The 24,585-nt window shown below is 44.4% G+C and overlaps 1 protein-coding gene across 1 annotated transcript in view; it reads right to left on the reverse strand.

Moving 5' to 3' along the window:
• The window catches only part of LOC119453509 (serine/threonine-protein kinase SMG1-like), a 143,147-nt gene extending 118,778 nt beyond the window's left edge, over nt 1–24,369 (reverse strand). Inside the window, 10 exon segments of the mRNA XM_049668204.1 lie at nt 1,876–2,118; nt 2,512–2,669; nt 3,289–3,361; nt 5,114–5,230; nt 8,978–9,025; nt 10,492–10,800; nt 11,939–11,980; nt 15,231–15,312; nt 16,778–17,009; nt 23,844–24,369. Coding sequence (XP_049524161.1) covers nt 1,876–2,118; nt 2,512–2,669; nt 3,289–3,361; nt 5,114–5,230; nt 8,978–9,025; nt 10,492–10,800; nt 11,939–11,980; nt 15,231–15,312; nt 16,778–17,009; nt 23,844–24,231 — 1,692 coding nt within the window. The 5' untranslated portion in view covers nt 24,232–24,369.
• Nucleotides 24,370–24,585: the final 216 nt, after the last annotated feature.

Raw genomic sequence — 24,585 nt, forward strand, 5'->3', positions numbered from 1 at the left:
TTTAATAAACAGCGACATAAATTATTGCATACAGTATACCAATATCTAAAATTAGTTCAGACATGTTTTACTACAATGAGTATTTTACTGTTAAGAACAAAAACGAACGTGCAGTCATCTCAGACAACATCGGTAACAGCAAAGCGAATACCTGTTCCCTCGCAGCTCACAATATGTATTTCGACAGCAAAAATGTCAAATACTCAGCAAGAGCAACTTGAAACGCCACATGCACATTCGTGAATCTATGTGCATTTATAGTACAACAGCATGGCTTGGCTGGCCAGCAGCCTGCAAGCCAACATGCTGATCCCATGTGAGCACACCACCACACGGTTGCATATAGATTGTGATGTGAAGCGCATTGGTAATTTAGTATAGTTCGCATGCCGTATATTGGCCCAACAAGCCAACAACAGGCCATCAAAATCGACAGGAGACCCTTTGCTGGTCTGTTGTAGACATCAGCATCTGCATTTCTTTCACAAGTCCCTCCCACAGCTGTCACAATGGCTTAGCAGCTATGGCACTATGCTGCTGTGTAGGATCATGCAAATATCCTAAAGCTTTCAAATAATGAATCGAATGTCCTCCTAATCAATGCGGTCTTCTAATTGAACAGTCACTATTTGTCAATATCAATATTCAAAAAATATTATTAGGATATTTCAGAATCGTAGTTTTCGAATTGTTAACGTTGCTTAATCAAACAAAATCAAAGTAAAAACATTATAAATTTAATCCCCACAGCCATAGTTGGCATAAATCATGCGAAGTTGCATACAGTGAAATGTCGTTACTACAAACACCACCTTAAAAAACTCTTTTGCGCGCACCACTCTAAATACGGTGCTGCCAGTGGTGCATGGCGATGGAATCTATGGAATATAGCAACATCGCGCGCGGAGAGTCAACCGCAACGTTTTCGTGGATAGCTCATACGGTGACAACTGATAAACTGATGGGTTGATGGCTGAAATGGTTAGTTTTGGAGCTTTCAAAATAACGAACAATTCGCTGTAGTCCCCTGAAGTTTGTTATATCGAGATTTCACTGTAGTGCAGCTGGCTAAGTCACTCAGGGAGCGAGACTTTACCGGCTAAACCACTAAGTTATGGGTATGTGAACAAACTACAGCCCTGTTCCTAATGGTTCATTTTTGCTTTTAACAAGCAAGGCTTCGTAACATGCAATGTAATGGCAGAAGCTTGCTAACATTATTAATACTAGGGTGTGAACACCATGTTATAGTAACAGCGAAAACGGCTGTTCATCATTTGATTCAATTTGAACCACTTCTAGCACTACTCGATGCAGTCTCAAAAATGACTATTTGCACATGCAACAGCACACTACGTCGTGGGTGCGCTGTGTCTGCAGCAAGGTGTGCCACGTCTGCCTTCCCCTGCCCCCCCCTTTAATTTTTGTGCCTTGTAAGTTGGCACTGAGAGCAGAGTCCTGACATTCGTGCCAGCTTTCATTACGGCTAGTTTTTTATGTGTTGGCGTGTTCTCTTCGATAATCGGTACACTTTTCTTGTCTCTCCAGAGCAAAATAATGGTAACAGCTGGGAAGAAGGACTTCTCGAGTCTTTCGCTTGCCATATGCTCGAGTTGCACACACAAATTTTAAGGGGGATGGGTCAGGACATTCGACCATCTCCCCAGGATCCATGCGCATGTATGTTTATAACAAACATTAGATATAAAAACATCTTCGTGTCTAATGCAACTTCGTTATATAAGAGGCTCGACTGTACTGCACTGTACCAGAAAAGGCAAGTTTCTCTGCTACTGTACTGCATTAGGGGTCTCCCTGTTCCAAGGAACGCATGCGGTGCGAGTCGCACATTCTCGAGAGGCCGATGTTCCTCACCCCGATGATGGAGTGCCGGGCGTTGGCCACCTGGCTGAGGGAGCACAGGGGCGCCAGGGCCGTAGCCGCCATGCTCGTCGCGTCCAGGCTCTGCACCAGGCATCGGTAGGCCTCCTCCACAATGGCCACGCTCTTCAGCTTCAGCATGGCGTGCTGCACCGACAGCAGCTGCGCCTGCACCCGCGCCCGGGGGCTGCGACGCCAGCGGCTCTCGAAGGCCAGCGATACCAGCGGCAGTGGAATCTGCAAAGAACACAGGCAGTGCTCAAGATAAGCACTAAGCATGCTGCAGGTGATCAGTGTATCAGAAAACCTGAACTATTATTACTGGTAAAGGAGGTGATGTCTTTTCTTTTTTTTGAAGAAGTGTCTTGAACAATGAGTGAACTGTTGTTTCCTGCAACCACTTTACTTTTTTTTAATTTTTTTCTACTTCATTGCCTGTGCCTGTAAATACATTATATTCCAATCGATAAATGTCTACTGGAAGTCAATGCCTGTTGTGTGATTACACTTCTCTGTGCACGCACGTCTGATCTCGCTATGAATACGTAAGAGCCGTTAATGAGAGGATGTGAGGAGGCCTTCCCTAGTTCCAGGTGGTGTTCGTGTGGACAGTGAGCAATGAACCCTGACCTGTGCACCCAGGTGCTGCACGAGGGATCCAAGCAGGCGCAGCAGGGACAGGGTGTGTGCCTCGGAGAGCACCAGCTGCGCCTGCAGGTGCAGCAGGTCCACCAGGGACGAGGGACACTGACCCGTCAGGTTGCACAGCAGCACCACCGTCTGGTTGGCTGTGCAAACACGCCAGGAAGAGGGTTAGGCATAGGGAAAATGCAGCAAGGAACCCACCCAGTGTAGAACCCCATGTCTGTCGGTTACCAGCGACAGAGAAGCCGAGGTTAGAATTTCCCAACATATTCTAGAATCCTGCATGTTCAGATAGGCCGAATGATGCCAAATAAGAGAGATAATGAAATATTCATTTCTCAATGGTTGCTCATGCAAAGAAATACACCAGCATCATATCATGTGTTTCTGCAATGGCTGTCCCGATTTTTGGAGATGAGGGATTCCAAATAAAATGACAATTTTCAACAGCTAAGCTTCACTAGTAGCGGCGTACATTAAAACTTTCATCATAATTGCCAATGATTCTTATTATCATTTACCTAATTAACACCGTTTATTTAGCGGCACGTGACTGCAGAATTGAAGCCAGTCCTGTACTCACCTAACCTAACCTTCTGCTGAAAGCTCCATGCCTTTTGCACAAGTTCCAAGAAAGAACTCAAAATCTTTTGCCTTTCAGAACAGACTGTACGGTAACTTTAGTCACACAAGGTTGGCGACAGTGCAAAAGGAAAAAAAAAAATGGCCCTGGCAGCAACCACAGCAGACAAGGCAGCTTACCTGAGACGAGAAGAGAGTTCCTGGGTGCAAACTCGGTTGCCTGCAGGACACAGTTGGCCATTCCATGGAGGTTCTGAAAAGCAAGAAAACCCAAGGACACCTCACATTTAACTGAAGTGCAATGGCAAGCTACACACTTGTCAGCCCCATGGTTTTATGGCCATCAGATCTTTCTGCAACCAAAGCAAATGCTTACTTCAACATCGCATACACAACATTGGAGACCCAACAAAAGAATGAGCTAAGGACTGCTTGAGAGTGCTGTGCCCGTCTGCAAAGCGATGGTTACAGCATGTGAGTACAGAGAGACGTACAAGACACCTTAAAAAGAAATTATAATAACCACAAGCACACAGACATCATGAAATAATAAATGTGAAGCTGAAAACACTTGTACATATGGGCGCACTTCGTGATAAGTTTAGTAACACTCAAACTCTGGGATCTGCGTAACCGAGGATCAGTGACGTCAAGAAATGATAACTCTGCTCAATTCATGTTATTCAGTGCACGTTTTGCACGAGCTCACAGTGTTCTGCAAGCACAGCCCCAGATTCCTTGGTGCAAAATTGCACCTGTGCACCACAGTCCTCAACTGTGGCCTGGTGCAGTCATGGCGCAGTGGTGCTGCACGGTGCCTTGCAAGACAATGCTCGGTGGTGTGATGTGCTGCCAACACAGTAGGCTTTTCAGGGGAGGTCAAAAGGTGTCCTAAACTCAATATTTTTGCTAGCTGGAACTGCATATGGTACTTATGTTAACTATAGTGATGCATTTTCTGCCTCTTGTCGGGACTATTGCAACTACCACACTGCCAGATGGTGCAAATATTGTTTATGATGTACACTAAAACAGTAGAATGAAAGCTCTCACTGAGCGATTAGGCCAAGTGAATGAGACAGGCCGCATCTTGGTGCTCAATCAAAAACCATGTGCAAGATGCTGCACCGACAACCTCAGCACTGCGGAGTATGTGCGCTTCACTGACACCACCTGAACTTTTTTTTTTTTTTGAGATCACTACCATGGCACATGCTAAACAATCAAAAATAATTTTGTTGTCTTTCACTCTACACCTAGACTTATACAGTCCTAAATATATTCTCATGCATCATTCTTCTTCTTACTGCCTGTGTTCGTTTATGGCAGATTGTCACTGTTATTAAGTTATCACTCGGTGCAAAACGTGCCTACAGTATACAAAATTTCTTGAACGTTCTTGCCAATTTTACTGCGAAAAAGGCGTGTCTTATCAGATTGCGCATGCATCACGAAAAATTCTTCTCGAATATTTTTCGAAATATGAGAATGCACGAACATTCTCAAATATATGCAAGCATCAGCAAATAATCTGCTATGCACGACGAGACATGTATAAATAGTGAACGCACTTGGTCCCTGGGATGAGATATGACCGATGACTGTGCTTGCCTCTACTGTTGAGATTCAAATGTTGCCTGCTCTTCCTGGCACACGTTTGCCCAATAAAATGTTCGATTCTTAATTCGCACTTTTGGTAGCATTTCATTCTCCAGTGTCACTACAATGTGCCAATACACAAACCCAACAAGAATGTACCCAGTAATCCACGGCACAAGAACACATGAGCACGCCTCCGCAATGATTCAAATTATTTTCTTTTGCCTCCTGGTTGAGAAATTATTCTAGTGCCGTGAAACTGTGCACCGTGAAAAAGGAAATGTGCACTTGTTAATGCTGCGACCAATGGCACTGTCATACACGCTGTACATTCAACAACTCTTCATCTCCTACTCCTTTCCGAAATGGCTCTTCCCCGTCCCGCCGACCAATCAGCTCATCTCACCTCGCTGAGCAGTTCCCAGGTCACAACCTGGACTGCCTGGTCTCCGAGGCTGTGCACCACCGTGCCGTAGACGCGCAGCAGGGAAGCCATCCTGTCCAGGCACTCGTTGGGGTCCTCCTGTTGTTTTCCCAGCAGACACCAGAAGCCGGGATAAATGCACTCTTTCAAAACACGGGCTTCAAGTGTTCAAGCACAGATCAGATCAGACCTCTTTGATGAGCTCCAATTCCGTTCCCAGCCAAAACTGCCCTATTGGCTTTTTGGATTTGACAAACCTGGCTCATCACATAGTTTGGAGCTGCTAGCGGGGGTTTTTGACAAACTGAGCATGTAGAACTATTTCTTAGTTACCACTGGACGCAACAGCTTGCACTACACCCGTCAAACCTGGGACTGCCTGCAAGCAAAGCTTTGGGGGGCATAGTTAGAGCCCTAAAATTCAGTTACTATTCTTGCACCATTTCTCGTTGAAGTGCTGCCTGTTAATGCTTTAAAAGGGTGGCCATGGCCCATTTAAAGAGGGGGGAAGGGGAAGGAAGAAGTATGGCTCCCTCTATTATGCCTAACATGCAAAACTCCTGTAGTGATTTTAGTTACTCCTTAATTTGCTGCCCCGAAAGGTTGGTTAATGAAAAAAGGTGCCAAAGAGGTAACTGCATGCAAAAGAAGAATCTACACACACTATAATTGTGAAGCCTTCTTGTAAAAAAGTTTGAGAGAGGAAGAAAAATGTGATGATGGAGATAGTGAGAGCAGCATTCTGGGCAAGTTGGTAGTCCATTACTAAAGTATTATTGCGCAACAAAACGACATGTCCGGCAGAGAAGAACACACATACCAAGTACATGTCCTTTTGTTGCGCAATAATACTTTAGTAATGGAGATAGTCAGCGACAAGCCCACCACTACTGTTGGACATTCTGTGTGCATCGGTACAGGCCTTTGCGGGAAATGGGCAGACAGGACTCTTCACCTACCAGCTGAAGTCAAGTGAATCCAAGCAAGTATGTTTCACTCTGGTGCTACACCCATCACATCAACCGTGCAGAGCACCTGAACTGAGAACACTGTCAAGTGCCTGAGACGCTGCAACATGTGTTTTGCGACTGCCCTCACTATGTGACCCAGTGGAATATGCTCACTTCTACATAAATCTGGCAGGCATCAGAAGGCAAGCATTGTCAGAAGGTGTTAATGTAAAACCTCATTAATTCGGAAAATCGGATAATTCAGACTCGTCCTCCGATTCCTGCAGACTGTATGCATTATTTAATAAAATCTAACTCTCGTTAATTCGGACCTATTTGCCCGCGCACCGGTTAACTTGAACAACTCTTGCAACTTGGTGAGCCCGGAGCTCCGCAAATATGCGATGGAAAAGAGCAAATGCAGCGCTATCGCCCAACGCAAACAAAGCAGCAGAGTCTGCGTCGCCATACTTATCAGCAGAAATCGTACACGAACAACAGAAATGCCGGATTACTTTGTGCATATTTGTGCCTTTATGCCCTTTATTCTAGCGTTTACCACAGCGCATAACACCATGTTGACCGCGTGCCTTCAGAAATGCGTGGCCGGCGTCTATGATTGTGCCAACAGCGGCTGCGGTTTTGTCCGCAGCCAATGCAGCTAACAGTAGTTTCACTTTGTTTCTGGACACACGTCAGCAGCGTGCCTGCAGAACTGTGTGGTCGCTGTCCATGATCATGTGGATAGTGACTGTGGTTTCATCCACACTGATTGCAGCAAACAGTAGTTTCGTTTTGACTCAGAGCAGCGGCTGCGCACGCAATCTCGCAAACACGGCGGAAGCTGTCAAGGATAAAGAGCACCAGCAACATTGTTATCGACAGACTGTCTGTTGGCAACTGGCAAAAAAATAATCGGGATGTGCACGCAGTAGTGAAAAGCATGTCTCGGATGAAGACGCACGCCGCGGCCACACTGTGAAGGAAGTTGCAAGGCCTTCACCGCTGTGACTTCTAATCAGTCGTGAGATGACGAGAATTGTAGCTTCTACACTGCTTTTTGCAAAATAGAAACAGGATTTGACGATTCATTCAGTAAATAAAAGCGTGTTGACGTCATATGGATTTGTTAACTGTTGTTTGATACCATGGATAATTCGACATTCAGTTAATTTGGACTTAATTTTCAGTCCCGTGAAATCCGAATGAATGAGGTTTTACATATAGTTTTGAGTACTCTAGTTGATGTCAGCAGCACAAGATGGTGCTACCAGCACTGGTGATAACATTTGTGTCTCTGGTGTTCCGATACTCCACAAACAGCAATAAGTAGCAATAAGTTTAAAACAGGCTACATCTCTAATAGTTGCACCATGGTTCGCCTCTACGACTATTTACTCATTTTTTTAACATGCACTTTATCTGTCGCCAAAGCAGGCAGTTTGGGAAGAAACATTTCTAGGTATAGTATGGTCTACTGCTGGACATTTAAAAAAATTCACCCCAGCTTCACTGACTTAACGTCGTGAAGACTGATGAAACAGCGGAGCTGGTGGCTTCAACTTGGCTTTTACTTAGCTTTAACTCGACTCTTAGCTTTTAACTTGGCTTTTACTTAGCTTTAACTTGTCTTTAGCTTTACAGTATGGGGTGGTGGTAGTTGAAGCCACCAGCTCCTCTGTTTCATGCTCGAGCAGCTTCCTGTCGTCCTTCCTGCCGCGCTGCTTCTTTTTCCGGAGACAGTTGCTTCTTCGTCCTTGCCATACTCGTCGCCAAACGTCGGAATGCTCGGCGCCGACAGTGCACGCTTTTACACTGCTCGGTAGACCCCCTCCCCCCCCGCTATCTCTCCCTGGAAAGCATCGCGCCACCTCTACGCCGCCGTCTCTCTTTCCTTGGCTCGGCCCCCAGCCAACTGCGCCTTTGCTCTTCTCTCTCTCTCTCACCACTCATTCACTCGCCTCGCTTCACAAAACTGATCAACGCAACGGCACGGTTCAACCTCGGCCTTAAACAGCTCCGCAGTTAAAAGAAACCTACCTTCAGCTGTGTCAATGCATTCCAGTTCAACAATACGAAAAAATCCACTGATACCATGAGAGACGACTTGGTGAGCCAGAAAAGGCGCAAGAACAAAAGACGTGTGGCAACGTCACCTGGAAGTTCCGCACAAGCTCACCTTGACAATGAACTTTAATAACATCTGCTCAGGCCTAGTTAAATTATTATTGGTCGACTGCATTGTATTCTAAAGAAGTCAAAGGCTGAACTCGGGGAGTTTCAAGAACCTTTCACTGCCGCCGCCACGACAACCTAAACTCGACCAAAATGCTTTGAAATCCCCAATGTCACACTGACGTCACGAACATGACACTGATGTACTGGCTCAGAGGTTTCAAAGCAAAATTTAAAGTGACACTTTTCTCTTCATTTTCTCTTCTCGTAATCGACCTCTTACCGTAAAATTAACAAAAAATTGAGTTTAGAAAGAATACTTTATCATTCTGAATTTATCTAGTGTTCCTCTTTCGTGTAAAACGCCTAAACAGAAATAAAGCCAATATAACTGTAATCCATTCCTTCACTGGCCACTCAATATCAGAGTGAAGTGGCTGATATGAGTCATCAGATGTAGAATTACACAAAGAATTTTTGTCCGCAAACATTCACACCACATCTCAGCGATAAGCAATGGCAGACTACCACATGCCCGTTCCTTTAACAGTGCACCGTACTAAACATGAGATGGTAGCGAGAGCAAGGTGCATGGCGTGCCGTAAGCCACAAGCTTGGCATTCGGGGTCCCTTCACCAGAAGCAAGTTAAGTGCATAAACTCCACACACGCACACCACTTGGAAAGAGGAAGGAAAGGACTGGGGGGAATCATGCACTCACGCACAGATAGGCAGGGCGGGTCTGTCGGTGCGTCGTCCTGATCTTGCGCTAGATAACACAAGAGGCATTGCAAGGGGTCATGTGCACAGTACAGCATGCAGAGAATGGTGCATTGGTTGCATGCAAATAGGCATCCCCGTATTTAAGGGAAAGAAAACAGAATGAGCACAACGCAAATGCCCTTCTCTTTCCTCTCCAGCTAGCACAAAGCGTAACGTCACGTAGATAATGGCAGCGGTGGTGTTTCATTTGGCACATGCAAAAAAATAAAATAAAATAAAATAAAGATCTACTCTCCTGGCATGCATTTTTTTTCCAGAGGACATGATTTACCAGACACAGCTAAGTTTTCAAAACAGTTGGCAAAGGTTGTAGTTAAAAACCACAAACATTTAAGTATAAGAGTAAGTGTCAACATAATTGTCTGTTCTTTTTGCCTACACTATGCTCGGTTGTTTACAAACATTCAGCTTGCTTGTAAACCCTGAGCAACTTCACTGACGTTGGGCGTGTACGATGACACATACTGTCAATGCTGCACCTGAGCTTTTAATAATGTTGCAAGAATGTTGCACCTGAGCAAGAATTGAAACATAACACTGGTGTCCAAGCGATGCTACCATGTTGACACCTTTACAAATTCCAACAGACTGTGTGCCATGAATTCACGCATAGGGTGAGCTGAAAGCTACCGTAAGCATGGCAGAAAGTTAACATTTCACAAAGATAAGAAAAAAGCAACACAAGCCATGACAGCACGCATAAATGCACGAGGCATGCAATTGCACAAACGGGAAATCATTACACGAGAAAAACGTTTAGTGATAAACTACTGAAAACTGGTCTGGCATCAAGCCGCCTAACAACATTCCCTTTTCAATATAATCGGCACCGTACTGCAAACAAAGGCACAATGGTTTGCTCAGTCAAAGCTCGTTTGATTAAGCACCTACTTGGGACCACAAAATACTTTTAAAAAGAAAACATTTCCAGCACTCATTTCGTGAAATGATGTTCCAAAGACTATTCAAGGCTGATAGCATTTTAAGAATGCAGGCTTCGAGTATCATATTGATTAACGAAAATTTTCCAATTCTCAAATTGGCAAAAGAAACATGGAGAGCGAATTATCGACCACGTGAAGTCAAATAGATAATAAGGCAAGCAAAAGCATTAGGAAAATACTTACAGAGCACTTTTTCATTGTACTGTTCAAATAATTGAAGAGGAAGTCTAAATCAGTAATAACCATAAATTATATTCAATAAAATAAAAGGGAAACGGAAAGAATTCGCTACCGGCGGGAACTGAAGCCACAATTTCCACCTGATGTGAGCCCTGCTTGTGTTATGCAGACGTTGTGGGTTAGGCTCTGCGGGCAGCAAGCAGGCTATGCTTACTTTTTCTCAGAAAGCCAGAAAAAACATAAAAACAAGAAATGGTAAAGAAATTCAGCAGCAGCTAGACGTATGAACCCATGCAAGCAGTTCCAGCAACAAATGTGCTTCGCTCACGTTCGCAAGATCCTCGGCATAGGCCTCCAGGTCCTCGACAAACTGCCCGAGCAGAGTGGCACAGAAGTTTGGGTCGGCGGCCCAGAAGGGACCAAGCTGCTCGAGAGCCTCGCCCGTGCGCCGGGCCAGGGATTCCGACGGGGCGTCAATGTGCCACCCGACAAGGATGTCAACGGCATCGTGGAAATAAGACGCAGCGAAGGCCTCGGGGTCCTGTTCCGCGGCCCACAGGGACAGCGCGCATGCCGACAGCAGCAGCTCACAGTCCTCGGCCGACTCGAGCATAGACTGGGCACGACCCATCACCATCTGCGTGCGAAAAAAGAAGAAAATTGGCAGTCACTTTAGCATACGCCAAAGAGGATGAAGGCAAAAGCCTGCACGCTCACGAGACATTCATTAAATTACTAGGCATTCCGATTCGAATGCGTTGTTACTTCTTATTACTGGTTTTCCCCCGCCAAAGGTGGTGGGTTCGAGTGCCTTAATTAACTATACCTTAAAGAACTACAACATCGCCAAACTAATTAACACCAAAGGCCGTGGGGGTTTGACTTCCATCAAAGGTCGAGGGTTTGACTCCTTTTTGTACCTTTCGTGTAGTCTATGCGTTTTCGCTCAAGGACTTTGAAGGTCGACTGAACGATGAAACATATAAGGCTTCCCGCCTTAAAAAAAATATAAATAAAAGTGGTGTCATTTACTGGCAGCACCAGATTACAGTTCTTTGGTTCTAACCGCACATAGCTCAATGTCACATTTTTCATATCCTTAATTTGACATCGCCAAACTCTGATTTAAGCGTGGGAAAGTTAACGAAAAGCCAATAGTAGCTTTTTTTTTAACACTGGAACCACTTGTGGATAGTTCCAGAAACCAATTACAAAGAATTAATTACTATAATCACTATTTTCTTACTAAAACACATTTCCTTTTCTTTTTGCAAACTTACCATGGTTATCGCATAATGCTCCCACTTTTCTGTATGGAAAACTGATGAGAAATTGGAGAGTGCGATAATTGTGCAGGAAACGTTTTCCTCCCGTAATTACAAAAAAATTCATTTTAGGTGCCAAATAAGGGGGGGTGCAAGCATTACGCGAGTAAATACGTTGGCAACTAAAGGCGAACTAGTTGCTTTAATTCTTTCTTCAAGTGGAACGATGTTCGGCCTTTCGTGAGGTTAAGAATTTAAATTTCAGTCAAATGCTCACTTGAAAGCACTCTCCAATACAAAATGCTCAAAATTCAGCAAGCAACATGTGTGCATGCAACAGCTTCAGCAAAATTTTCAGTCATTCTAAACTTCAGTGACATCTTGCCTTCATAACGCTTTCTAGCAAACATTCCTTCACAATTTATCAGTAGTACAGCGTCTTAGTTTTACACTTTATGAGACCTGAGAGCCAAGACAGAAACAATGAAATTAAAAGGAGAGCCTTCTCACCTGCAAAACTTCAGCAGCAACTTGGGGATTCCCCTTCAGCACCTGCAATTCAAAAATGAAAACCGTGCGAGTTTGTGAAACCCTTTTGCATTAAACAGAGAGAAAAACAAGAAAACATCTAAGCACACACTTAACACACACAAAAAAAAAAAAATGTGCCCACTGTGCATCAAATTACCACCAACCCTATCACGATGAGCATCTTCACACTGCTCAGCAGTGCGTCTTGTGTACAGCGTAGCACCAATGGAAGCATACTGTATGCTTTTAACAGGCGATAACCCAAATGCGCCACTTTTCTATATACCACCTCATTGAGAAGGGCCGGTCAAAGTGCACATCACTTGCAGAAATGAAAGTTGCCAATGGTCGCTGCTTTGGGTCAACAAGATGCGCAACAAATTCGTGCACGGCCGGGAATGGGGCAAGCTCGAAGACCAGCTCACTGCACGACGCTCCCGCAAGAAGCGGTTGCAGTCTGCCAACAAGCACGCACACGTACAGCAAGTGGCCTAGCACAATGACAGCATACACTTAGTAGGTGCCTCGCTGCACTAAAACATACCGAATGACTACAACAGCGCAGCGAGTACAGTGTTTCAATGAAATGGTACTCATTCTCACTCGGTAGACCGCTGTACCAATAGGCACACGCATGCACTAGAAAAAGTTTGACGAGTCGCCCGCTAGGGTCTCGAGGTCCAGGACCTTCACTTAACGCAATAAGTGACAAGTCTAAAAGGTGATGGAAGCACTAGCAGACGGCTTGATGTCCATGAGGTGCGAAGTTTCACTATCTTATTAACAGCGCTCATTTCGATGAGTGCGGCACAAAATATGAGGTCGAAAGGAAAGGAAACCACACACTACATGGGAGGTGACTTCACTGAAGTCTACCATATCAACGCTGATGACACATCCTAGCCATGCATAAATTGTCCCCATCAGAGGAGGAGATGTATGTTCTCAGCAGCTACTGCCATAGTTGTCTCGCATGGTCAAGTCTTGCAGTACCGTGTTCTGTGTGTCAATGTGCAATGATGCTTGTATTTTACATTGCAGTAATACATCCTTCAGAAATTTTCAAAACAATGCAGGCGTTTGCTTTATATAGATGAGGACAGGATACATAAGTGCTAGAACCTTTACCGAGATTATCCATGTTTGCTGGCATCCCGAATTATTAATGCCAACTGCCTTGAAAAGCATAATGCAACATTTTTATGGAGGTTGTACGTCCTTTCTAGGAAAATGCAATCTTCTAAGTGTCTTTGTTTGTGCTATAAGGAGAGTTCTGAAAACGAACCCACACATTTATGAACGCACGACAATCAACATCATTGCAGGTTTTTCTGTACAAAAAGAGAAAGCCATTAAGGGGGGACAGGGTACTGAAGATATATTTTTTATTTTCGAACAAAGGTTTATAAAAGTTGATATGCTTGTTTAATTTCGTTCTTCTAATTCTAAAAATGCAAATACTTCTTTCTGCAAGTTCATTATTGCATGAGATAATTAAAAAAGAAACTGCCTTTTGTTTTTAGAACAATAGACAAATAACCACTGCACAAAAATATACAAATGGAACATGGATCAATACTAGAAAGCATAAGACACACAAGGATGGAAGCACTTCTATGATTGGGTGATTATTTCCCATTTTATAGCACACTGAACTCCAGTGTTTTGAACTTCTCCATGCAGTGGTCACACAAAAGACAAATTTTAAAATCTTCAAAACAAACATTTTTTAAAATCTGCTCTCTACACTGTGAGCTCCAAATGTGCAGCTGCATGCTGCAAAAAGCATTTTTCTTCTATCTGTGATAAGTTCTGCCGTATCATAGTAAAAGGTTTGCTGGGTGTGCCAAATTTGTATTTTGAGAAAATTATGAAAAACAAATCACGTGCCCTATAGTTTTAAAATTATTACATTATGACTGAAATATTGACATTCGAAACATAAAACCTGGCAGATAAAGAGAATAATAGATGCAGATTGCAAAAAAAAAAAATGCAATTTTACAAAACTTTTTTTTTAGGCATAAAGACCCCTTCTCGCCCTGTAATAGGGGCAACGGGTCTTGCAGATGAAAAAAATCCCCCAAAAATCTATTTTTCAATTCTGTTATTTTCATAATAGAAATTTCATGGTGCACCTGCGAGGAAAAAATTTGCGCGAAACGCCACGCTGTGAGCAGTAAAACGCCATGGAGCAGCAACGCAAGCGGCGGCAAGCCGACCGCGAGTCGACCGACCCAGAAGTCGTCGCACCTGCAGGTTGCGTTCAAGATACGGTGCGCACAACTGCGCAAACTATGCAGTTGCTACCAGATTACAAGCCACCCCCCCCCCCCTTCATCCTGCACTGCCTTCCCGCTTTGCTCCCTAGTGCGCGATTCGGCTCACCGTCACACGCTTTCACTCGCACATACAGCATACGGCACGCAGGAACGATGTTATCGCCCTCGGACTTAATACGGAACATCGCGGAAACCATGAGAGCAGAAATGCGCCTGGAGAGTCATATCATTCCTATCGCAATTATATAGGAATAGTACCCATATGCTTGCGGGTTACCCGCATTCACAAAGTGAAACGTCACTGCAATTTTTTTTTTAAATCCCTTACCGAAGTAACAGGTGTGCCTTATACACTGGTGTGACAATTTTTTTAGGAAAACTGCCATTTTGAGGGGGGTGCGACTTATAGACCGCAAAATATGGTAAGCTTTTTTTTTAAGACCGAAGCATTCTTTGCAAACACTCCCTTGCTGGCTGATAGTGGCGGCTGCTGCCTTGCTGAATGGAGCATGTGTGCACACATCGGTTTCTATTAGGCAGGAGACGGCAGGAATGAAACAGGCAAATAATAGTCAACCTAATCACTTTCTTTCACATCTCATTTCTCAGTGCATGCACCTCTTTAGAAGCCTCACACATCACATTCGTACTCGTGACATCACTGGGTAGGCGTCCTGACACTGCGCACCCGCGTGATTTTCATGCATTTCGGCACAGCTCGCGAGCAGTGCAGTGCATTAACACAAACATTGCAAGTTGTGATCTGTGCGGTGCATAAACATCACATTAGATTACGCCGCACATAGGGTGAAAATAAAGACAGTTGAACGCATTGCATTTAGTTTTATAGAGATTTCAAACATGTGCACTGGATCTGCATAACTATTTACATTGTATTGACTCTAGAAAACAACACAGAAGCAAGCGCAGCTGGAATATAGAAACAAGAGAGTAACCACGCCTTCACTGAAATATAACTGCAGCCTCACCTCCAACAGTGCCTTCAGCAGGCAGATACGGGACTCATCCGGAATGCTTGCGTCATAAAAGTTCAGTAGCCAGTCCACAAACCTGCATGCGGGCAAAATGCCAACAACACTCACTCCCAATTTTCTGCAGGCCACAGTACTACCTTGCGATCGCATACTTTAGCAATCTCACATGCAGACCTCCTACCAAACTTATGAACATGAAAAATTACTACAACTAAAGCCAGAATTCACTAAGATTTGGTGAAGTATACAAGAAATGTGTTTTAATACAATATATGTTACCTTTCATTTATTAAATTTAAAGAATGCGTTACCTTTCTTCATGTGAGGAATGCTGGAATGCTGTGAACGGGCACTTACATCTCTAGTTGCTGAATAGATTACCAAGAACATACCTAGACATTCACGAACATTTCTTTTAATGTCAACAATGCTGGACCCTGTTCTTGCTTTCCTTTGTATTCAACTGCATCAAGCTGTTAGAACAACGAGCACTGCACAAGAAACAGTAATGTCATCCTGGCACGTATTACAAAACATATATTTCTTCCTTGCAGAACTTTTTAATGCATGAGACATGTGCAGAGTAGATGGAACAAGCAATTGACAGTGCTACTTCTTTTCCCCAACAGTGTGTAACCGCAAACATTGAATTACTTATCCCTCCCTCTACTGGTGTCTCTTGCTAATGCTTAACTGTTCGATATCTTGAAATACTGCCACCTATACATACAACCACACCCACAGCGACATCTGCTACTCTGCCAACTCCCAAGCGCTCCTCTAGTTGACTCAAAGAGCTTCTCTCAGTTAAGCTCCACCAACTTTATGCAATCCCTACTGCATATTGCATCAGGTCACTGACATTCAACCTTGATGAACCCTACACTGGCATCTACTCACCTACAGATTCACATTGTTCACATCATTCAGCTAAAGCTGCACATCCGAAACCCTGATTCTGGACCCTTATTAGCCCTGTTGTTCATGCTCTTGCCCAAAGTATTGTACACTAAGGCATTTGGTCAGCTTGCACCAACAAAAATTATGTAAAAGTTCTGATGTGCCATCGTGGCTACTGTTTTGCCAATGTGGCTTCTTTTATTTTGTACGAGTAAATAGTTCTGAACCCGTTTTCACACAAGAAAATATCACATACTTCTTGCACAGCTGTGCCCCACCCTTAACCATTGCCCTATGTGGGACTTGTAAGGTAGCTTAATTACAATAAATAAGTAATAAATAAATGAAACAATCACCCAGTTGTTAAAATAAAAGAATTAAGAGTCAAGATAGCTATTAATGAACATGTTGGGCACAGAAGAGACTGGTCACGCAAACAAGATGATGGACAACAATGAAGTGTTCTATTGTTCTGTCTTCGTTGTGATGTCTCTACCACACCCAACATGTTCAATTCTGAAGATCACTAGCCAGCCTAACGCCGCGTCATTTTAGCTGTTAATGATTAGGGCAGTGCGACATGAACCCCGCCTGTATCCAATTTTCAATGGTTACACACAGACGTGTCAAGGTCAACTCACTCCTTGGCCCTCTCGCCGAGCAAGGTGCCGTAGGCAGACAAGCAGGCGGCCAGCTCGTTGCGGGCATCGTGGGGCAGCCGAGTACGCTTCAGGGCCTCCTCGAGCACACGGCGCAGGTAGCTCTGGTGCTTGGCCACCCAGGCCGGGGTCAGGCGCTCGCGAGCCTCCCGCAGGGCCCACGCAGGGACCTCGCTGTACACATGACCCAGGGCACCCCACAGGTCGTCATCCCCTGGGGCACATGGCGATGGAAAACGAGTCAGTATATTTACAAGGATGGGTAACAAAAACCGCAACAACATGGTAATATTCTATCAGAGACATGGTAATATTCTATCAAGAGACGCGGACAAGTTTGATATGGAAAGCCACATGTTAATTTTGCATGAAGATAGGTATACTCCATTTTTGAAGAATATGTCAATGTACACTAAGCGAGTTTCAGTGCACACATGTACATTTTTCTAACTCCCTTATTGCAAAAATGCATGGCATGTAAAGTCGAAAGTCAAGAAATCACACAATCGGCAAAAAATGTTGATATCTTACAACATGGAATTGTCTTAATGCATAACCTCTGTCGAACGGGCATACAAACGTAGGCTATACTACTTGAATACAACCTTCATGCCTAGGCTGCTATGAAAAAAATTAATTTTTTTTTCTGCGATGTCCAGGTTTTTGTACTCGACTGTACATAGTTACGTCTTGCACAAACACAAAAGGCTATTGCGAAACAAGCAGCTTTATTGCAGGTGCGCTGTCCTTAGCCCATTAAGGCAAAAGAAAAATCTACTATCCAACTTTTATTGATTTTATGCAACAAAACATCTTTTCACACTGTAACTGCATCGTGAGAGCTCTTTATTTGAACAAAGAGACATATCAAACTTCACACATGCCAAGTTAGCCTTCTGATGGTAAAATTGGAATATTAGTGGCAATTTTTCTTTGTTAGGGAGGTGTTCTTACTATGAATTGTCTATGATATACGACTACGGCAAGTAACAGGGAAAGGCTTTGGTGTCACTTTCCAAGATCCACACAGCGCCAATATTTCTGTTGATACAGATGAACACTATATTTTATAATAGATGCAGGCATACAAAACCAAACCATTCAGCATTAGTTTCAATGATGGCTGAAACATTCAATATACACTAGACTCTTGAGCGGAAATTAGACAGTAGCTTAAACGGAACACGAAGAGGCAGGATAATGTGTTCCGTTTACTTGAAGTTTCATTTAAGCGAAGCACGCAAAAACCAGCAAGAATAATTTTATTTACAAAGTGTCCAAGTGTTTACTGTGGTTAAAGAAGAGACTTTACTGCATTCTCATTCTAATATTGAACCTTTTTGTGTGCAAGGCTAGTATTCATGCAAGTAAGAATTCCCAATAATTTGGCGCTGTTGACGTGTTCAAGATAACGGTGCAGTAACGCATACCGGATCATTAATATCTGTCTTTGTCAGTATAATCATGGTCTTCTCCACCAACTTTACCAATAATATTTTCAACCGTCTCCACAGAGCAGGTAACAAACAAAGGCACCATCTGAGCCTTCTTATTCCTGGCTGTGTGGACGAAGATCCTACCTACTCCATAGTACTCTCTTCCTCATCAGGGATCATTACTTGCATAGTAAAGTCCTCATGACCTCATGGCGGAAACACCACTTCAGCAGGGAAGAAGTTTGGGCGCGTTGGTAGGTCATTGTAATTTCAACTGGGATTCATAGTGCCAAAACAACACAAGGACAGTGGGAAACACCACTGCCATACTGACATTCTTAACTTGCATTGACTTCCCACAACTGCCCGATGGATTGTATTTTCATTATTTATAGCATCACATTTGACATGTTTGTCTGATTTTTCCTGTTCCGTAAGCTGATCAAGTAGCTGGTAGTTCTATTTAATCAGAGTTCCCCGAAAGTCGGGTTCCGTTTAACCCAAGTTTGCTAACATTGTGCCCATGGATGGCCAACCTCGTTCATACCACTGTTCTATTTATTCTGCATTTACATTTAAGCGAGTTTCGTCTATCGAGAGTCCACTGTAACTGGCAATCTATGACAGTCTAGTTTTTGCATTAGTAACCTGTTGCATGCTTTGTTTGGTGATGTTTTCATTTGCATTTTGTGACCTATTATGATAATAATATGTGGCTTTTACTGAGACAAGGGCTGGATATGGCCAAAGAGCACCATGACATATGGTGATGGATCCTCAATGTATTGTGAATGCAGTGGACAAAGAGTTTCAAATGGTAGATGTAATGTGGTCGTATATAGGCCAAAAGCAAGTTGCTGTAAATTAAGTAAAATATATGAGCATTAAAATAATGACAATGGCTGATGATGTGAGCTATGCGCGGAAGAAATCGTCGGCCCTTCCACTCCATGAAGATGGATGATAAGCGAAGCTTATCCCTTTGTATACCTAACCGTCCCCTTTGCCATCAATTTTATGTTTACTGGAATGCGCCTTTGTTCTTCATCCTGCCTTAGAATCTCTTCATTCATTCATACTTGTGTCTTTGTTTGTTGGAGCGGATCACACTGATGAGGGACACGTTGCCGAACCACTAACGCCTGCGTTTGAAGTCTCAAGTTTGCTCGGCGGCGTGGTTAGCAGCATCCGCCTGCCCCCATTGCCGCTTGCGATTCTTCAAAATTAAATTGCTTCAAAATTAGATCTGTCCGTCATGTAAGGCAATGAATGGCTCATACCCCCAAAGTGGCCTCCCCATTACGATGACAGAAGAGAAGTGAAATTCCTACACTAGAATGATGAGCGGCAACAGAGCCAGCTGTGGAAGAAGATGACAACGAACACAGGAGCAATGGCACGAGCGCGTTTGCGCCGAGGGGTGCAAACGTGCCAGCTATAGAAGACGACAACACTCGAGCCATTGCTAATGATGATAGCTTCCGCGTACAGACATCGACAAGCTCCGCTTGTAAAAGTTCCGTTACGAAGAGATGATATAATAAAACATGCAATAGCACTAGCGCCTCAAGAGCTGTCCTGGCCAGATGATTTGTACAGTGTTTACATCTGCTAAAAACTCTGAGACTATATTAAAACCAAAAAGCAGCTCATGGCTTCGAAAGTATGCTGGGTGAATAGGGGTGTGCTCGTGATATACGACCTATCATGAGATGGGGCCTGCCTTTGGTTCCAGATTAAGGATTACCCTACTTTTATCGTGTAGTGAAATACTAAAATTGATTGCTCATTGTTTATTAATGATTTCTTGACTGTTCTGTAGGGATGCTGCAAACAGGCATTCTGCTCCATAATCGCAGCAAGAATGATCTGTATTACAAGCAGAAGTGTTTATGAAGATTGTTCACAAAATATTAACACAACAGTGGGTGAAATTTCCGTTGCCATCACATATTAGTTGTTGCTGCAGGTTGGTACGAATAATCAATGGTTTCGAAAAATGAGGTTATTCAAAAAATCAATCAGCAACTACATGGTATGCATTCTTTTGAAACCAAGTTTGCCTTAAACCAGCCTACAATATAAAATAAAATAACTGAACCTCAGCTGTGCAACAGCATACTTTTTATTATCAGCAGTTATGCATAATTATTACTATCATTTCTATGGTTACATTGCACTTATTCGTGCCGTTTTATACTCGAGGTACAAATAGTTATCCCTATTTGCACCTCGAGTCTGTCATATGCAAAGCAAAAGGAAAAGAGGGCAAGGTTAGCACAGATAGTCAAATGCTCACTGAGGACCCCAGCAATGACTAACCCACAGTAGTGTGGCAAAACAAGTCATAAGCAAAAAAAGAAAATGTTTACACCAAGTACTGCAGGTAGGAAAATGAGGGCACGTACTTCCTGAACAGATTATCTCCGGCCACATAGATAACTGAGGCCGAGAAAGTTTTTGACCACTGCCCCCTTCACAGCTGATTGCGTAGTTTCCAGCACAGGAATGTACTAAATCAACACTGCCTTGGTGACACTAACATCTTTGGACGACGCGAACAAGTGCAAAAATAACATTGACGACAAAGGACACCGAACAGGTGCTAGTAGATAGATGCCTGTTATCCGAATAGATGGAATAGACTCGCCCAACAGTGCAAACTGCTAAGACGCACACATCTCGTAGCAAGCAGTGTTTCAGTGGCACTTCCCTAAACCGATCAAACAGCACGAAAGAAAATCTCGAGCAGGCAAGCTCGCAAAAAGTAAAGCACCACTTGCCAAACGAAGCAACTCGAACCACAGCTGCCATTTACTTCATTAAAGCCCGACCACCAAGACCCAGTGGTAGGGCAGTAAAATAGGCTTACTGACTTATCCAGTTTAACCAATGACAACCAGACACTGCCTCAGATTTTCTCTACCGGTGACCGGCCTCTTTCTCCCAAATTAAATTAAGGTTGAGGACATAAAGAACACACCAGGAATAAATGGACATTGGTGGATTAATAATTCCTGCTCCTTTCCACCTCATTTCTACCCTGAGCTGTCTATTCTAAGCACTCAAGTGTAAGTCCTGAATAGCCCCTATTACCACAATGTACAAGGGGTACCGAGATGAAAGGGAACAACTAACATTCAAGAGAATGATTGTAGGAGAAGCACAAGTTGGAGCATCACTTGCTGATGCATACAAAGTACACCTATTCAATACAGTATCACGTAGTACTTTTATTTCACTGTAAGAAATCTAGAACACTTAATGGTCTTGAATGCAAATCAGGCATTCACATTGGAGTATCATGAGCACTTTCCGATAGATGACTTGCAACTTCCCTGGACAACTTTAAAATTGCATGTTGCCGAGTTCTGTATAAATTATATTCGCACAAAGCAAAAGTCTGCATCTGTGTGGCAAGCTTTGAGTGCAGTGTGTGTAGGTTTAACAGCATAAATATTCATTGTTTTATTCAGCTGCGAAAGCCACTGACACGATTCCAACTGTCAAGGCATAGCTTTCATAACTGAGAAGTTTAATAACACAGCATAGCTTTTATAACTCAGAAGTTTATTAACACAGCAGTGCAAACTTGTTTGCTAGTCTTACGTGCTACGGGGAACAGCAGGATCACGTAACAACAGATTCTGCTGGATCAAAAATGCTAGCCCATGCAGGCGTCACGACTTCTACTTATATTGTTGACACAACCAGACTTACGCACTCAGGTTTCACTTCAAAAAAGGTGCACCTGCTCCTTTCCATTGCTGCAATTGAAACAGTTTCAACAAAAGCCTTTCTTATTACCTATAGTGGCAGCTATAATTGAACTACTAGCAATTCTTCCTCCTAGCCAACCTTTTTTTTATTTGATCTCCCACTGGGAGGCATGAAGCCTCAAAAGATATCAGAACACTTTAACTTTTGGTCGGCGTTTCTCTGTTCTTTTCATTATGCCTCCTCCCGACTAGACGAAGTATCGTCGAACCATCGAGTTCTGTACTAAAACCAATCAAAAAAGAACTCAGTTGCCTGAAATGCCGGTGCAGCTGCTGCAATAGCTAAGCAAGTAAAAAACTCAGAAACGCACAAAAAAGAAAGGCACGGTAAATTACCTCGCAGCCACCTCGCACGAAACGGACGATGCATGCTGCCGGCTGGCTTCTGTTTATGCCACGCATCGAGTCAGCTCCCAGCTAAGGTTAACCCAGTGTGTGCTTTGTCAAGAGCGACAATGAGTGCATCACTCACTCCGCTGAAAGGCGCTGCGGATGCTCAAATCACATTGCCGATACAGGCTGTCTTACTAGGGAGATGTTGCAGTATCACAACAGCCATGGAAACTAATGTGTGCGTTAGTTGAATGAAAACAGCCAGACTAAGTGTGAACAAACAGCCATATGTCGCAAGATCTCTCTAGCTAAGAGAATGCAGCCAGGTGAAAAAGCCGACGCACTGACATTTTAAAAGCAACAACACAGGTGCTAATGCAACTATGTTCGACATTGGCGCAACGACGGCAGGTTGCACCAAACGTAAAACATGTCGCATTTTTGTTTTTATTTTGAGTATGTCTGGGGTCTGGCGTCGCCAAACTCGCGTTTCAATACCGAAGTAGTTGCAAAAGTGTACGCGTTTACGTACAGAGACTGCGCGCCAAATCCGATTGCGCTGAGCGTAGTTAAACGTAAGCGTCACCGTATTTTTTTTTTTTTTTTTTGTCAGACTCGCGCTTTCCGAAACACGCTCTCCAGAGCTTAGTTAAGCTTTATCGCAGGCCTTCACTTGCAGGAAACAGTTTTGTACAGGCTTCGCGCGCCAAGCTCATTCGCAGTTTCCCAACGACTCGCGAAGCAACGGACGCCCCTTTGCCCTCCAATCTTGCGAGACGGCCAAAGAAGGTATTAGGGCACGGTACGCGCGAAGACGCTGTATTGCGCTTCGGTTCGGTGGCTTTTTTCACTGTCGTTGGTAGTACTACTCATGCGTGCCAATACGCGCCCACGTGGGGGCGGGCAGTCGGTCGGTCGGTCATCGGAAACAACAAACGCTAACGGTCTTTCAAACCGACGCTGCGCCAATCCCACGGCAACCGCATGCCGTGTGTTTACAACAACGGCGAACAATCAAGGCCGTCCAGCTCCGCTTTGCTGCTTGCTAAAGAAATAGAGAGCGCCGAAGCGCCATAGCGTTTTTTTTTCAGGGGCACCCAAGCAGCAGACCAGTATTCGCGGCTATCGCCGGAGAACCGCAGAGACAAGCGTCAGTTAAAGATAGCGCGATACAGGCAGTTCAGAGGGCGAACCGCAAAACATCGTGACGCGACAGGGAAGCCAAACTAACGGTCGCGTCGTCGCTTTTGGGTCCCCTTCGTCCGGGGCTTCTGCGACAAACGTCCGAACATTCTGGCAAGGAAACGCGCACATGATGAGCAACGCTAGTTCGCGCTTTCCCGATGTCTCGTCGACATCGAAGAGGTGCCAAACCACAAAAGTAGCCCGCTGCAACGAACACGTCACGCGGTGGCTCGATAAATAAAGGAAACAAAAGTTTAACGACCACCGCCTCTTGCGACTTCGCGAACGCAGGACCCACATATGCGAGCCAGTCACCTGATGGTTTCTTGGAATCTCCTCGGCCGCGCGACTTGCTCGAAGGCGCGGATGAAGGGGGTTTGTGTTCGTCGCGCCGAGGTGAACCATCGGGCGTACGTTGCTTGACTTTGACGCGGTCCTGGCGCCGAAACACGAGCTGACCGTGGCCGCCGCCGCCTTCGGAGTTCTTGGCCGCTGACGGCCGGGGGTTGTCCTTGCGGTCGGGGCTGCTGGCGGCGGCGCCGTGGTGAGACGCGCGCGAACGTTCCGACGCGCGCTCGGAGCCGCGGCGATGGTGAGACGAGACGTAGTCATCGCGGCGTTCGTCGCCGTGGTTGTGCGAGGTCCGAGCCCGCTCCCGGCGGGACTCCTTGGACTTGCTGACGAACCAGCGGCTGCCGCTCATCGAACTCGCAAACCACTCTGCGTTTTTTTTTTTTCTCTCACACGCGCAAGCAGCGTGTCACATTGCTCAGCTGAGCCGGGTACAGCCACCACGATAGCGAAGTACGCAGCGATGATAATGCGCGGACGCCATTAGCCTGTGTATCATTCCAGGAACGCAGTAAAGCCAAACCCTAAAGTAATTTTATTAGAGCACAAGTTACAACACGCGAACGTCTAATTTTCAAACAAAATTTGTTAATGCCTCAATTAGATCTCCAAAGCTTACATTCTCAGTAAAAAAAATATGCGTAACTGACTTTTTGGATTGGATTTTAGTGCCTTGATTGCAACCTCATTCTCAAGGGTAACAAAC

Source organism: Dermacentor silvarum, chromosome 5, assembly GCF_013339745.2.
Source record: "Dermacentor silvarum isolate Dsil-2018 chromosome 5, BIME_Dsil_1.4, whole genome shotgun sequence".
Lineage (NCBI taxonomy): Eukaryota > Metazoa > Arthropoda > Arachnida > Ixodida > Ixodidae > Dermacentor > Dermacentor silvarum.